Raw genomic sequence first — 16953 nt, 5'->3', positions numbered from 1 at the left:
TAGTTGAGGTGTGGCACCCAAACTCAGGCCCTCCACTCATAAGACCAGGGACACAGTAAACTACATTCACAAACCTAAACACTACGAAAACAACATTTAACCAACACCTTCACAGCCCTAGTACCTTTCTGGGAAAAACAGCAACCTATTTTAAAACGGAAAGTAAAAAAATGTCAATACCAAATTCTCAGTGACAACATTGTCAAGTAACTGACTGATTTAGCTGTGTTTGAAAAAAGTTTGGTTGCCGACAGCTCCCGGAATAGCAGGAGAGGTCCGGGGGTGGCAGGGGGACGTATTGTGGGGATCCCTAAAACCACATCCCTCTTATTAGGGACCCGTCCAGGCCTGGTTATTCCTGGCCGAAAACCTACACCTCCTCAGGCCTGGTTATTCCTGGCCGAAACCTACACCTCCTCAGGCCTGGTTATTCCTGGCCGAAACCTACACCTCCTCAGGCCTGGTTATTCCTGGCCGAAACCTACACCTCCTCAGGCCTGGTTATTCCTGGCCGAAACCTACACCTCCTCAGGCCTGGTTATTCCTGGCCGAAACCTACACCTCCTCAGGCCTGGTTATTCGGCCGCCTCCCCCCGGCGGCCGGCCGAAACCTACACCTCCTCAGGCCTGGTTATTCCTGGCCGAAACCTACACCTCCTCAGGCCTGGTTATTCCTGGCCGAAACCTACACCTCCTCAGGCCTGGTTATTCCTGGCCGAAACCTACACCTCAGGCCTGTGCTCGCTTGGCAGAATGTAGGCAGTAGCCCCTCACCTCGTCTAAAAACAAGAAGAAAAAGGAAGAAAAAATCCCTCTGCCAGTTACAATCACCCAAATCCCCGCGATCAGAAATATCCTGCGGGATTATGCTACTGTAAGAGGCCACAAATGAAGTGTTCTGTCCGGGGACCAACTGACCCATCGCCTCGGAAAATGGAGGACGGGATGGATGGATGGATGCATCAGGTGCACTGCAGAGAGAGTCCATATACCCGTCTCAGGTGTGTATTTAAGTCTACAGTGCTGAGCCTTGTAGCTCATGTTTGCACTCTCAAGATGATCTCTCAGGTAGTTATACCCCCTCAGATGGAGGGAGGGTTATTTTTCTACCATAGTGAAGTGTTATCTCAGACTATTTTCTCACACTGTGTAGGGAATAGGGTGCCATTTCGGACCTAAACTAACACTCCTGTGTGCACCCTAAAGTAGACATACCTTGTGCTAACTAAGGCTAAGCAGAAAGACCACAAAGACAAAGAGCAAGTTGAGTCTCTCGTCGAGCACCCTCCCCCCCGCCCCGTCGTGTCTCAGAGGGGAGAGCGTCCTTTATTACATCTCGACGCTCCACCGGCCACCCCCGTCGGCCGCACCCCGGCGGGAGGGGGGGGCTGGTTAAGACTGCAGAGGTCCTGAAGGGACTTCTGAATAAACAAGAGCTGTGTGTTCACTACAACTGCAAACAGCACTGTGCCCTACTCAACTGGCCACTGGGGGGGATGGTGGTGTGTGTGTCAGTAGTATTACCTCCAGGCACTGACTTACCTGCGTTTCTTTAGTTGCAATCTCCCCTGGGGTTGGCCACTTCATAGCATCACCAAAATCTCCAACCTAAAAAGAATATCAAGGGAATTTAACAGACTCTTCAGCACTTCTGTCACAAATTGCACCCTATTCCATACATAGTGCACTACTTTTGACGGGCCCATAGGGTGCCGTATATAGGGTGCCATATGGAATGCAAATATGTCTTTATGCTCATCACATTAAAGCGTCACCATATCAACAAGGTGTGGCCCAATACAAACAATCCTCATTTACGACATAAATCTAAAACAAAATACAGTGCATTCGGAAAGTATTCAGAACCTTTGACTCTTTCCACATTTTGTAATGTAAAAAAAAAAAAAAAGAATCCTCAATCTACACACAATGCCCATAATGACAAAGCAAAAATAGTTTTTTAGAAATAAAAAAAATGGAAATATTTAGACCCTTTACTCAGAACTTTGTTGAAGCACCTATGGCAGCAATTACATCCTTGAGTCTTCTTGGGTATAATGCTACAAGCTTGGCACACCTGTATTTGGAGAGTTCCTCCCATTCTTCTCTGCAGATCCTCTCAAGTTCTGTCAGGTTGGAATGGGGAGCGTTCCTGCACAGCTATTTTCAGGTCTTTCCAGAGATGTTCGATCGTGTTCAAGTCCGGGCTCTGGCTGGGCCACTCAAGGACATTCAGAAACTTGTCCCAAAGCCACTCCTGCTTTGTCTTGGCTGTGTGCTCAGAGTCGTTGTCCTGTTGGAAGGTGAACCTTTGCCCCAGTCTGAGGTCCTGAGAGCTCTGGAGCAGGTTTTCATCAAGGATCTCTCTGTACTTTGCTCTGTTCCATCTTTCCCCCGATCCTGACTAGTCTCCCAGTCCCTGCCGCTGAAAAACATCCCCACGCCATAATGCTGCCACCACCATGCTTCACCGTAGGGATGGTGCCTGGTTTCCTCCAGACGTGATGCTTGGCATTCAGGTGACGCTTGGCATCTTGGTTTCATCAGACCAGAGAATCTCGTTTCTCATGGTCTGAGAGTCATTTAGGTACCTTTTGGCAAACTTGGCCGGGCAGCCAGCTCTAGGAAGAGCTTTGGTGGTGCTAAACTTCTTCCATTTAAGAATAATGGAGGCCACGTTGTTCTTGGGGACAATGCTGCAAAGAAAATTTGGTACCCTTCCCCAGATCCGTGCTTCAACACATTCCTGTCTCGGAGCTCTACGGACAATTCCTTCGACCTCATGGCTTGGTTTTTGCTCTGACATGCACTGTCAACTGTGGGACCTTATATAGACAGGTGTGCCTTTCCAAATCATGTCCAATCAATTCAATTTACCACAGGTGGACTCAAATCAAGTTGTAGAAACATCTCAAGGATGATCAATGGAAACAGGATGCACCGGAGCTCAATTTTGAGTCTCATAGAACCTTGGCTGAGTACTTATGTAAATCAGTTTTTTTTTTTGTTTTTTTTTATACATTTGCAAAAATGTCCAAATCTGTTTTTGCTTTGTCATTATAGGGTATTGTGCGTAGATTGATGAGGATTTTTGCTGTAACGTAACAAAATGTGGAAAAAGTCAAGGGGTCTGAATACTTTTAGAATGCACTGTATAATGGCGAAAATGTGTTTGGAGGTACCTTTCCAACTAATAGGTCGCCCTCACAAAAGGAGGTGTTTAACCTCAATGGGTCTTACATGGTTAAAGGTTAAATAAAATAGGCTGTCAAGAGTTCACATATTCACTTGATAAGACAAGTGACCATTTTTATTTTGCTAACGTATGATAAGGGTCCCTTGGTCGCCGGTTTGCCTGGGAGGTGGTCTTTGGGCAAGAAAAGGTTGAAGACAGGGGTTCCCAAACTTTGTCACTCGGGGGGGCCCCCCTTCCAGCATTGGGGAACATCCCGCACCATATCTATTTCCATTGGCACAAGCACTGTTCATGACAAACTGTTCACACCCCTCTTGTTGGCGGAGAGAATTTTGCAGGTTTAAAGATTCATTCCTGCAATTCTACACATTTTGTTATGGAGCAAAGAAATGTTCCAGTTTTAAAGCAAATTTTCTTGCAATTGAATACATTTTGTCATGTCTAATGTGACATGAGTGACAAAAAATTACAACATCTATGGGCTAAAAAAAGTTAATAAAAAAACATTAGCTGACATGGGCTAGTTGATCTGGACATTTCTGACAAGTTATAAATAGCTCTCAAACATGCTGACCACACTGCCCGAGTCACGTGCGCGAAAGTTGCAAAATAATGTACACATACATGTTATTCAATCATTGCGCCCACACTGCTCGCGCACGTTAATGAGCGTCTGCGTAGCCAGACACTAAAATAGAACATGGTTCTATTTTAGATGGGAGAGGCAAGTCCTGCCTCTCCCATCTCCTCATTGGTTTTTAGGAGCATATACCCACGTAGGGGATTGAAAGATGAATTGAGGTCCACACTCCAGTCCAGTTGGTGGTGGTAATGCACCTTAAAGTTGGTTGCCAACTGCCATATAGAGTCCAAAGAAGAAGGAGCCTGAAGGAGGAGAGATTACTAGAAACAAACTTGGTTTACCCTTTTATCTGTGGATGAATTGTCGGAGTAGAGGACCTTGTGCATTTCTGGTAAAATAACAACCAAATGTTTATAACCCAGGACAAATTAGCTAGCAACAGCAAGCAAGCTAGCTAAATTGTCAAAATGTTTCATCCTTTTCGATTTGTCCCCAAATTAATATAGTTGGTTCAGAGTTCGTTTTGATATTTCAACCTGCGTGTCCTGATGGTGTCTGGTGTGGGTGGACAAAATCAACATGAGCGGTCTGGTCAGCATTTTAGGTCTACAATGGCTAACATGACAAGAGGAACTGATGATGCACTACCCAATTTACAAAATGCACCTTGTGCCTTCTATTACAACTTTCAAGAGTACGTTTCAAGCAGGACTGAGTTCCTTTAAAAACCCACCCCATAGTTTGAGAACCACTGCTTTAGAGTGTTTATACGCCTCATCTGACAGACTCCCCATGTACTACCACCTGCATACCAGGAAGCATGGACTGTTTATAAGCATAGCCTCAGGTGTACACACAGGCACACACACAGGCACACGCGCACACACACACAATTTTGGCCAATAGGTGGAGGACGTTACCCTTTCTCCTCTCCGAGGCCGGGGGTTTGGGGCCTTCACCACCTTGGCTGGGCCTGTTGTGGGTGGCGGCTCTGTGGAAACAAGAAATACGGTGGACATCAACAGTCTGCTACAGCCATCAACAAAAACTACAGTCATGGAACCATGTAATCACATTTGTCTCCTTTCAGTTCCACTAGCAGAACAGACAATGAATATGTTATTGGGTCAGTGAGGGGCTGTCCGTGAGGATCGCACAGCTGTGTCCCAAATGGCACCCCATACCCTATATAGTGCACTACCTTTTCATATTTTTTTTTATACAAACGCAATATTAACGTACATCTCAGACGTTTGTTGCATCTATCTCATTTTTCATTCATGAGCACGTTAAGTAGCTGATAAACCTCAGTCCTCCACTAGGGCTTTGGTCAAATGTAGTGCACCATATAGGGAGAATGGTGCCATTTAGGACTCATCCACAGTCAACTCCTTATATGGGCCTAAGCAATGGCATGGGACTGTCTGAAGTATATGTGCCCTGTGAAACTGCACAAGTTCTGAGCCAGTAAAAAGAAAGCACTGTGCTACGTTGAATTGGGACTGGTGGCGAACTGACTGCACTTGACCGTTCACTAGGGGTACATTACCTGTAATAGGTACAGGGACCTCGGTACATAAAAGATATACAAAAAAAATGACCAGGCCTATAGGCTATGCCTACACTGCGTTGTTGGGCTTTTGAGTAAACTTGAGCTGAAAAAAACATGGTCAGGCTATTACTTTACAACTAGAGCATTAAGAGCACCTAAAATTGGAGTTGCACATCGTATAAGTGCCTAAATAATTGATTAGACAAAGTGTATAGTGTGACACCATGTGTGACAATCAATGTCAGTCCATGTCCACGTAGAATGCTGTCATTCTAATTTCGTGCTGTCAACTAATTTCCAAGATGGCGGATGTGAAATTCACAAGTCAATTTAACCAAAATTCTCCTTTAAACTTTTTTTACCCCCACAAACATTTCTAGTCTTCACAAACAAAAATATTTCAGCTCCCCTTTCACTTCGAAAAAATTGTCAAAATGTCCAACATCAGCCAATTACGTTTTAACAATGACATTGTGTTCCCCTGTGCATTTTCCAATCAACTGGTCAATTTGCTTTCATGTAATAGGATTATGGTGGTCTAAGATACAAATAATTAAAATGGAGTTAATGGCATTAGTTAATCGCGATTAACAAATATATATATATATATATATATATCTTTTACATATATATGTAAAAAAAAAAAAATGTCCCTTTTCCGGACCCTGTCTTTCAAAGATAATTTGTACAAATCCAAATAACTTCACAGATCTTCATTGTAAAGGGTTTAAACACTGTTTCCCATGCTTGTTCAATGAACCATAAACAATTAATGAACATGCACCTGTGGAATGGTCGTGAAGACACTAACAGCTTACAGATGGTAGGCAATTAAGGTCACTTATGAAAACTTAGGACACTAACACTAAAGAGGCCTTTCTACTGACTCAAAAACACCAAAAGAAAGATGCCCAGGGTCGCTACTCATCTGCGTGAATGTGCCTTAGGCATGAGGACTGCAGATGTGGCCAGGGCAATAAATTGCATTGTCCGTACTGTGAGACGCCTAAGACAGCGCTACAGGATGGACAGCTGATCGACCTCGCAGTGGCAGACCACGTGTAACACCTGCACAGGATCGGTACATCTGAACATCACACCTGCGGGACAGGTACAAGATGGCAACAACAACTACCCGAGATACAACAGGAACGCACAATCCCTCCATCAGTGCTCAGACTGTCCGCAATCTGGTTTCCGAGCTGGTCACGGGTGCACCTCAGCCAAGCACAAGGTCATAGACGATATCATAACCACCATCGATAAGAGACAATACTGTGCACCTGTATACATCGACTGGCAAAGGCTTTCGACTCTTTCAATCACCACATTCTTATCGGCAGACTCAACAGCCTTGACTTCGGCGATGTCATTTACAAAATAGCCTCCAACACTCTACTCAGCAAATTGGATGTAGCCTATCACAGTGCCATCCATTTTGTCACCAAAGCCCCATATACTACCCACCACTGCGACATGTATGCTCTCGTTGGCTGGCCCTCGCTTCATATCCATCGCCAAACCCACTGGCTCCAGGTAATCTATAAATCGTTGCTAGGTAAAGCCCCGCCTTATCGCAGCTCACTGGTCACCATAGCAACACCCACCCGTAGCACGCGCTCCAGCAGGTATATCTCTCTGGTCACCCCCAAAGCCAATTCCTCCTTCGGCCGCCTTTCCTTCTAGTTCTCTGCTGCCAATGACTGGAATGAACTGCAAAAATCACTGAAGCTGGAGACTCGTATCTCCCTCACTAGCTTTAAGAACCAGCTGTCAGAGCAGCTCACAGATCACTGCACCTGTACATAGCCAACCTGTAAATAGCCCATCCAACTACCTCATCACCATATTGTTAGTTATTTTGCTCCTTTGCACCCCAGTATCGCTACTTGCACACTCATCTATCACCCCCATGTTTATTTTGCCAAACTTTAATAATTTCACCACTATGGCCTAATTATTGCCTCACCCCCCTTATCCTACCTCTTTTGCACACAATGTATATAGACTTTCTCTATTGTATTATTGACTATGTTTGTTTAATTCCATGTGTAACTCTGTGTTGTTGTTTGTGACGCACTGCTTTGCTTTATCTTGGCCAGGTCGCAGTTGTAAATGAGAACTTGTTCTCAACTAGCCTATCTGGTTAAATATTATTATTATTATTTTTTTTTTTAAATAGGCTGAGAGAGGCTGGACTGAGGGCTTGTAGGCCTGTTGTAAGGCAGGTCCTCACCAGACATCACCGGCAACAACGTCGCCTATGAGCACAAACCCACCGTCGCAGGACCAGACAAGACCCAAGCCACCCTAGTCATAGCCTTTTCTCTCTGCTACCGCATGGCAAGCGGTACCGGAGTGCCAAGTCTAGGACAAAAAGCCTCCCCAACAGTTATTACCCCCAGGCCATAAGACTCCTGAACAGGTAATCAAATGGCTACCCGGACTATTTGCATTGTGTGCCCCCCCCCCCAAACCCTATTTTTACGCTGCTGCTACTCTGTTTATCATATATGCAGTGTCACTTTAAATATACATTCATGTACATACTACCTCAATTGGGCCGACCAACCAGTGCTCCCGCACATTGGCTGACCGGGCTATCTGCATTGTGTCCCACCCACCACCCCCTCTTATACGCTACTGCTACTCTGTTCATCATATATGCATACCGTAAATTCCAGACTATAAACCGCAACTTTTTTTCCCAGGCTTTGAACCTCGCGGCTTAAACAATGACGCGGCTAATATATGGATTTTTCCCGCTTTCAATTTTTTTATTTTTTTTTAAACACATTCTGTGACGTGCTCAGTTTTTTGGCGGAATGAAACTTTCATTAGGCCAATGAAATTTCCAAACGGGTTAAGGTCCAAAAACTTTTTTGATTACTGTTTAGATTAAATCGAGCGCGCTCAAACTTCCCATCATTCTGATTACGGTAGTCATTTTGTCACCCTCATCATGGCAAAGACACGGAGAAATGCATATGATGCAGCTTTCAAGTTGAAGGCGATTGATCTGGCTGTTGGAAAAGGAAATAGAGCTGCTGCACGGGAGCTTGGTCTTAATGAGTCGATGATAAGACGTTGGAAACAGCAGCGTGAGGAATTGACTCAGTGCAAAAAGACAACTAAAGCTTCCTGCTAATTTTCTACTTTTAGTTACAAGCCGTGTTTCGTTAAATATAAATTCAGTGGGTGCGGCTTATATTCAGGTGTGCTTAATAGTCCGGAAATTACAGTAGTCACTTTAACCATATCTACATGTACATACTACCTCAATCAGCCTGACTAACTGGTGTCAGAATATAGCCTCGCTACTGTATATAGCCTGTCTTTTTATTTCTTTACCTACCCATTGTTCACCTAATACCTTTTTTTCACTATTGGTTAGAGCCTGTAAGTAAGCATTTCACTAAGGTCTACACCTGTTGTATTCGGCGCAAGTGACAAATAAACTTTGATTTCATTTTGACTGGCAAAAAGTGCTCTTCACTGACGAGTCATGGTTTAGTCTCATCGGGGGTGATGGTCAGATTCGTGTTAATCGTCGAAGGAATGAGCGTTACACCGAGCACTGTACTCTGGTGCGGGATCGATTTGGAGGTGGAGGGTCCGTCATGGTCTGGGACGTTGTGTCACAGCATCATCGGACTGAGTTTGTCGTCACTGCAGGCAATCTCAACGCTGTGCATTACAGGGAAGACATCCTCCTCCCTCATGTGGTACCCTTCCTGCAGGCTCATCCTGACCTGAAAATGCCACAAGCCATACTGCTCGTTCTGTGTGTGATTTCCTGTAAGACAGGAATTTCAGTATTCTGCCATGGCCAGCGAAGAACCCAGATCTCAATCCCATTGAGCACGTCTGGAACCTGTTAGATCGGAGGGTGAGAGCTTAGGCCATTCCCCCCGGAAATGTCCGGGAACTTGCAGGTACCTTGGTGGAAGAGTGGGGTAACATCTCACAGCAAGAACAGGTAAATATGGTGCAGTCCATGAGGAGGAGATGCACTTCAGTACTTAATACAGCTGGTGGCCACACCAGATACTGACTGTTACTTTTGATTTTGACCCCCCCTTTGTTAAGGGACACATTATTCCATTTCTGTTAGTCACATGTCTGTGGAACTTGTTCAGTTTGTCTCAGTTGTTGAATCTTATGTTCAAACGACTATTTACACATGTTAAGCTTGCTGAAAAAAAACGCAGTTGACAGTGAGGATGTTTCTTTTTTTGCTGAGTTTATTTGCTCAAATTTGGCCCTAAAGAAAGATTTGTCCATTTAAAAAGAAGTGGATTGAGGTACAGGCATACTTTGATTGTAGCACGGAACCCAAACTGGCTGCATGCACGCGTGCGCCATCGTGCATACATTTATTTTGTCCCCCTACACCAAACGCGATCACGACACGCAGGTTAAAATATCAAAACAAACTCTGAACCAATTATATTAATTTGGGGACAGGTCAAAAAGCATTAAACATTTATGGTAATTTAGCTAGTTAGCTTACACTTGCTAGCTAATTTGTCCTATGTAGCTAGCTTGCTGTTGCTAGTTAATTTGTCCTGGGATATAAACATTAGGTTGTTATTTTACCTGAAATGCACAAGGTCCTCTACTCCGACAATTAATCCACACATAAAACGGTCAACTGAATCATTTCTAGTCATCTCTCCTCCTTCCAGGCTTTTTCATCTTTGAACTTATATGGTGATTGGCATCTAAACTTTCATAGTATTACTACACCGACCAGCAAAACAGTTCGTCTTTCAATCACCCACATGGGTATAACCAATGAAGAGGGCACGTGGGTACCTGCTTCTATAAACCAATGAGGAGATGGGAGAGGCAGGACTGGCAGCGTGATCTGCGTCAGAAATAGGAATGACTTCTATTTTAGCCCTTGGCACTGCAGACGCTCGTTGACGCACACGAGCAGTGTGGGTGCAATAATTGAATAACATAGATTCCTAAATTTATTTTGCAACGCTCACATCGTGGTCAGCCTGTTAGGGACTGAAAGACAAAATCATCTACATCAGAATGGTTTAAATCAAATTTTCATCATAAAGACCACAAAAGTCACTAACTTAACTACAGCTATTAACCTCTATGGGCTAGGTGGGACGCTAGCGTGCCACCCGTGGTGCACTCCATCAACAGCAGGTGCATTTCAAGAGCGGCAAATTTGAATCCAAATAAATGTCAAAATTCAAATTTTTCAAACATACAACTATTTTACACCCTTTGAAAGATAAACATCTCCTTAATCTAACCACGTTTTACGATTTCAAAAAGGTTTTACGGCGAAAGCATAAATTTAGAGTATGTTAGGACAGTACATTTACAAGAGTTGTGTGTAATGTTTTGTCAATTCAAAGACAGGGTCACCAAAACCATAAAACCAGCTAAAATGATGCACTAACCTTTTACAATCTCCATCAGATGACACTCCTAGGACATTATGTTAGACAATGCATGCATTTTTAGTTCTATCAAGTTCATATTTATATCCAAAAACAGCGTTTTACTATGGCATTGATGTTGAGGAAATCGTTTCCCTCCAATAACCGGCAGTCAAGTCAGCGTCACAAATTAAATAATAAAAATTAGAAAACATTGGTAAAATATTATATTGTCATTTAAAGAATTATAGATTTACATCTCTTGAACGCAATCAACTTGCCAGATTTAAAAATAACCTTACTGGGAAATCACACTTTGCAATAATCTGAGCACTGCGCCCAGAAAAATACGCGTTGCGATACAGACTAGACGTCATGTTGGGGAGATCTAAAATCGAAAATACTATGTAAATAATCCATTACCTTTGATTCTCTTCATCAGATGTCACTTCCAGGTATCACAGGTCCATAACGAATGTAGTTTTGTTCAAAAAAGCTCATCATTTATGTCCAAAAATCTCTGTCTTGTTAGCACATGATCTAAGCCAGCCGGACTTCTCGTCATGAACGAGGGGAAAAAATATATTTACGTTCGTTCAAACATGTCAAACGTTGTATAGCATAAATCATTAGGGCCTTTTTTAACCAGAACATGAATAATATTCAAGGTGGACGAATGCATACTCTTTTATAACGTATTGGAACGAGGGTACCCAACATGAACTCGCGCGCCAGGTGTCTAATGGGCCATCATCGTTCCATGGCTCTTGTTCGGTCAGATCTCCCTCCAGAAGACTCAAAACACTTTGTAAAGGCTGGTGACATCTAGTGGAAGCAATAGGAAGTGCCAAAATATTCCTCAGCCCCTGTGTTTTTCAATGGGATAGGTTTAAAGGTAATACAACACATCAGGTATCCACTTCCTGTCAGAAAATGTCTCAGGGTTTTGCCTGCCAAATGAGTTCTGTTATACTCACAGACACCATTCAAACAGTTTTAGAAAATTTAGGGTGTTTTCTATCCATATGTAATAAGTATATGCATATTCTAGTTACTGGGTAGGAGTGGTAACCAGATTAAATCGGGTATGTTTTTTATCCAGCCGTGTCAATACTGCCCCCTAGCCCTAACAGGTTAAAACCTCTTAAGCGTCTCGTCCCGTCAGCGGGATCAAAATCCAGCGAAAAATCATATCGCCATTAGCATAACAATATTTAATAAAAAAATAAAAAACAATTATATCGTTTTATAGATACACCTCTCCTGAATCGACCCACGTCGTCCGATTTCAAAAAGGTTTTACAGGAAAAGCAAATCATTAGATTATGTTAGAGGAGTCCATCGTAAAAAGCAGCAACATAGCCATTTTCCGACCAACCACATGCATCACAAATAACCAAAAAACAGCTAAATGCAGCACTAACCTTTTACAAACTTCATCAGATGACACACCTAGGACATCATGTTACACAATGCATGCATTCTTTTGTTCAATAAAAATAAAAATAATTTCAGACTATAGCTGAAAAACAGGTCATAGCCAAGAGGTTTTAGGCCTATCTGCTGCTACAAAAATCTGCATAATCCCACTTTAAATAGAAACAAGGATATAGCAGATGATGTTGAAGCACAGGTTTTAGACAGAGCCTGCGCATCAAATTGGTTTACAATCCAATTAGATGAGACAACTGACATGCCCGCGTTTTGTTTATATTCTCTTCATATGAATAATTTATTTGGTGCAAAAGATTTGCCTCAGAATACAACTGCAAGGGACATTTTCTGTGTTCTGAACGAGTACATAACGAGACATGGATTACGATGGGACTGTTGTATCTGGATCTGTAACGACGAGACTGCCGCTCAACCTATCCATGCAAGTGACATTTTCCAAGCAAACGATAAAATTGCCGCTTTCAAGAAAAAGCTGTGTGTCTGGAGAGCCTGAGTGGATAGAGGCATTTTCGATATGTTCCCCCTATTCTCAACTCTGGTTGACAAGATGTAGACATGGATCACATATTTCTATAGTTTTGGTCATTTACAGACAGCCCAGAGAGAGACACTGCCCATGAAGACAGCACAGATAAACCATGAAAGTAGCTAAGTAAATACATCATTCATTATTTTAGAGTAAAGTAAAAATCAATGAACAGTTTTTCTTACTTTAAAGAAAAAAGCGATTATCTATTTTTTACCAACGCGGTCCCGAGAACAAGAAGGCCATGACTTGCTGGTCCCCTGCACAAAAAAAAGTTTGAGAATGACTGAACTAGGCTACAGATTTCAGGCAAGAGCTTCCTTGCCGCAACAAGGCAGTCTCATCCTGTAAAGGTGTATGTACTCAGGTTTAAAAACAAATTATACATTAACTTTCCAAGAGAAAATTCCCCAATTCTCAAACTCCTGCTTAAAATAGGTTATCAGCAATGCGGATTGTGAACTCAAGGTGTTTTCCAGTATGACCTTCAGAAAGATAATGCTGAAACACAAAAGATAAATTAAAACAGCCAGAGCATGATCAATGAGACAGCCTGAGGTTGTGCGAAGGACAGTAAAATTATCCTGCTGTAATGCAGTTACCCATACTGTCAGAGGCATTGAAAAGCCCCCTCAACTAACTTTTCTAAACATGGACAAAACTCTGGGATTGGTGTTTAGTGGTAAAACTACGTATCCACATGGGCACATCCCCACAGCATGATGCTGCCACCACCATGCTTCACCGTAAGAATGGTGCCGGGTTTCCTCCAGACGTGAATCTTGGCATTCAGACCTAGCAGTTCAATCTTGGCTTCATCAGACCAGAGAATCTTGTTTCTCATGGTCTGAGAGTCGTATAGGTGCCTTTTGGCAAACTCCAAGCAGGCTGTCATGTGCCTTTTACTGAGGAGTGGCTTTCGTCTGGCCACTCCACCATAAAGGCCTGATTGGTGGAGTGCTGCAGAGATGGTTGTCCTTCTGTAAGGTTCCCCACCTCCACAGAAGAATTCGGGAGCTCTGTCAAAGTGACCACTGGGTTCCTGGTCACCTCCCTGACCAAGGCCCTTCTCCCCCGATTGCTCAGTTTGGCTGGGCGTTCAGCTTTAGGAAGAGTATTGGTGGTTCCAAACCTCTTCCATTCAAGAATGGAGGCCACTGAGTTCTTGGGAACCTTCAATGCGGCAGAATTTTTTTGGTTCCCTTCCCTAGATCTGTCTCGGAGCTCTACGGACAATTCCCTCGACCTCATGGCTTAGTTGTAATCATGTCCAGTCAAGTTGTAGAAACATTTCAAGGATAATCAATGGAAATAGGATGCACCCGAGCTCAATTTCGAGTCTCATAACAAAGGGTCTGAATACTTATCAAAATAAGGTACCCTTTTTTTTTTACTTGCTAAAATTTGAAAAAAGCCATTTTCGCTTTGTCATTATGGGGTATGGTGCTTGGATAAAAGAAAAAAAAATCCTCTATAAATCTATTTCAGAATAAGGCTGTAAAGTATCAAAAAGTGCAAAAAGGGAAGGGGTCTGAATACTTTCCGAATGCACTGTATATGTTAGAGAAGCTTCCATTGAAGAACATTGGGTTCTATTGGATAAATAACTCCAACCATGTGATGGCAGGTGATGTAAAGCTATAGCAAGTGAGTTTATTGAATAACAATTTACGACCAAGAACATCGAAGGCTGGGGCCTCCCGAGTGGCCAGCGGTCTAAGGCATTGCTTCGCAGTGCTTGAGGCGTCACTACAGACCCGGGTTCAATCCCAGGCTGTGTCACAACCGACCGTGACTCCCATAGGGCAGCGCACAATTGGCCCAGCGTCGTCCAGGTTAGGAGAGGGTTTGGCTGGAGGGGGGGGGCTTTACTTGGCTCATCGCGCTCTAGCGACTCCTTGTGGCGGGCCAAAGCGCTTGCATTCTGACTTCAGTTGTCAATTGACCGGTGTTTCCTCCAACACAATGGTGCGGCTGGCTTCCGGGTTAAGCGGGCGGGTGTTAAGGAACGCTGTATGGCGGATCATGTTTTGGAGGATACATGACTCGACCTTCGCTTCTCCCAAGCCCGTTGGGGAGTTACAGCAATGAGACAAGATCGTAATTGGAAACCACGAAATTGGGGAGAAAAAGGAGGTAAAATACACACAAAATAGCTCCAACTAAGATGACTAGCAATGACTATGTCCTGAAAACAAAGCGTCACGTTTGGGCAAATCCAACACAACACTTCACTGAGTACCACTCTTCATATTTCAAGTATGGTGGTGGCAGCATCATGTTATGCTTTTTTTTTTAGAATAAAGAGAAACGGACTAGAGCTAAGAACAGGCAAAATCCTAGAGGAAGACCTGGTTGTCTGCTTTCCAACAGACACTGGCAGATGAATCCACCTTTCGATAGGACAATAACCTAAAACACACAGCCAAATATACACTGGAGTTGCTTACCAAGATGACATTGAATGTTCCTGGGTGGCCTAGTTACAGTTTGAATTATCTGCTTGAAAATCTCAAATTGCAAGAAAATGGTTGTCTAGCAATGATCAACCACCAACTTGCCAGAGCTTGAAGAAGTTTAAAGAATAATGTGCTAATATATGACACATAATATGGAGACTATGGATGCACGATATAATCGGTGAACATATCGGCTGTCTAGTTTATGTCTAGTTTAACACCCGATGTGCAAAACCGATGTCAAAGCTGACGTGCATACCTGTATAAACCTAGGTACATGACGTAATGACGCCGCATAAAATGTTGCACTATACGTGCAACACTGCGTTCCTAAACTAGCCCACAAAGTCTGCTGTGTGGATCGAGCAGTCAACAAGTCAAGCTGTCATTTGAAAGAGAAAGAACATTTCAGCGAGACAACTCAAAGGTGAAATCCATTAAAGCCAAGATAATGGAATTCATTGCCCTTGACAATCAACCATTCTCTGTCACGGGTGATGTTGGCTTTCGCCGACAGGTCGAGCACCGGTACACACTACCAAGTGCACTATTTTTCAGATGTTGCCCTTCCAGAGTAACTGCTATTAGCTAAACGATATACATAGTATGGAAAACCGTTTGGGTCTTTGCGTGTCAAAATAGATACAGTAGCAATGTCAAAGCCGTAGAAAAAGTCAGCAAAAAAGGCTACGAACGATGTGTTTACAATACCGCGTTGGTAATAAAGCATAATTTGTTCAACCGCAAATTCTGGGGTAGTTAGCTTTAGCTTGGTACCTAGCTAGCACCAATACAAGCTGGAAAATAACGACCAGTAAAAACCGCTGTCATTTTAATTATTCTTAGCAATGATTTAGGGATCCTTGTGAGTAAGTTTAAGCTAGGTTTCCACTTGTTGTTCACCTATTGAAATTGAACTTCAGTTCATGAAAATAAATGCTAGCCAGCTACTGTTGCCCAAAGCTAATGTTATAAGCAGCCAGCTAGCTTCATCTGGCTAGTGATGCTCGACCGGATCGGGTTGTGTGTTGTGAAGCTAGCCACAATAAGGATTAGGCACAATAGTGGACTTTGCGGTTAGCCTTCAAAATAAAAGTATGACATTTACAATGATGCAAATGAATACAAATAGTAGAATTATGCCATACTTTTATTTTGAAGGCTAACCGCAAAGTCCACTATTGTGGCTAATCCTTATTGTGGCTAGCTTCACATAGATGGGTCCGACAATTAATCAAATAATAACTGTCTTATAAATTAGGGTTATTTTAGATGACACCTAACTATAGCTACTGAAACAGATAGTTGTTTTGCTATGTATTTGGGGAAGAACATTGTTTGCATCCATGAGCTGGCTAGCTTTGTTTTAGAATCATAGCATAGGTATCGATGAATCGTTGTGACATGAAATACGAGTGAGTGTAAACAATGTGTAATAACTACGTAGAAAATGTATTAACGCGTTAAATTATTATGAGATGTGCAGTCATATTCAGGTCCTGATTGGTCAACAAGCTTATTTGACACGTTAAATAGTGTTAAATTGTATATTTTTTGACACGCAAAGACCCAAACTGCGTTCCATAGAAATCCTGGTTGAGAATGAAACGACTGAACAAAGAAACAGCACAACAAATAAGTGAAAGAAATGTTGATTATGTTTTACTGTTAATGGGAACACACGTAAATGCCAACAAAATAACTTTTTGGTCAGTGTGGTGTGTGTGTAACCTTTATTTACCTAGGCAAGTCATTTAAGAACAAATTCTTATTT

The 16953-nt window shown here is 42.8% G+C and overlaps 1 protein-coding gene across 5 annotated transcripts in view; it reads right to left on the bottom strand.

Moving 5' to 3' along the window:
• The window catches only part of LOC106560735 (La ribonucleoprotein 1, translational regulator), a 116609-nt gene that overhangs the window by 75598 nt on the left and 24058 nt on the right, over positions 1 to 16953 (bottom strand). For all 5 annotated transcript variants that reach the window (XM_014123920.3, XM_014123919.3, XM_014123921.3 and 2 more), the window contains exons 2-3: positions 4700 to 4770; positions 1543 to 1608 (exon numbers count right to left, since the gene is read on the bottom strand). In XM_014123920.3, the coding sequence (XP_013979395.2) occupies positions 1543 to 1608; positions 4700 to 4770 (137 nt within the window). The remainder of the gene's footprint in view (positions 1 to 1542; positions 1609 to 4699; positions 4771 to 16953) is intronic.

This window comes from Salmo salar, chromosome 10 (assembly GCF_965601325.2).
Source record: "Salmo salar chromosome 10, fSalSal1, whole genome shotgun sequence".
NCBI classification, from domain to species: domain Eukaryota; kingdom Metazoa; phylum Chordata; class Actinopteri; order Salmoniformes; family Salmonidae; genus Salmo; species Salmo salar.
The sequence above is the reverse complement of the archived record's forward strand: the minus strand, read 5'-3'. Positions and strand labels throughout refer to the sequence as shown.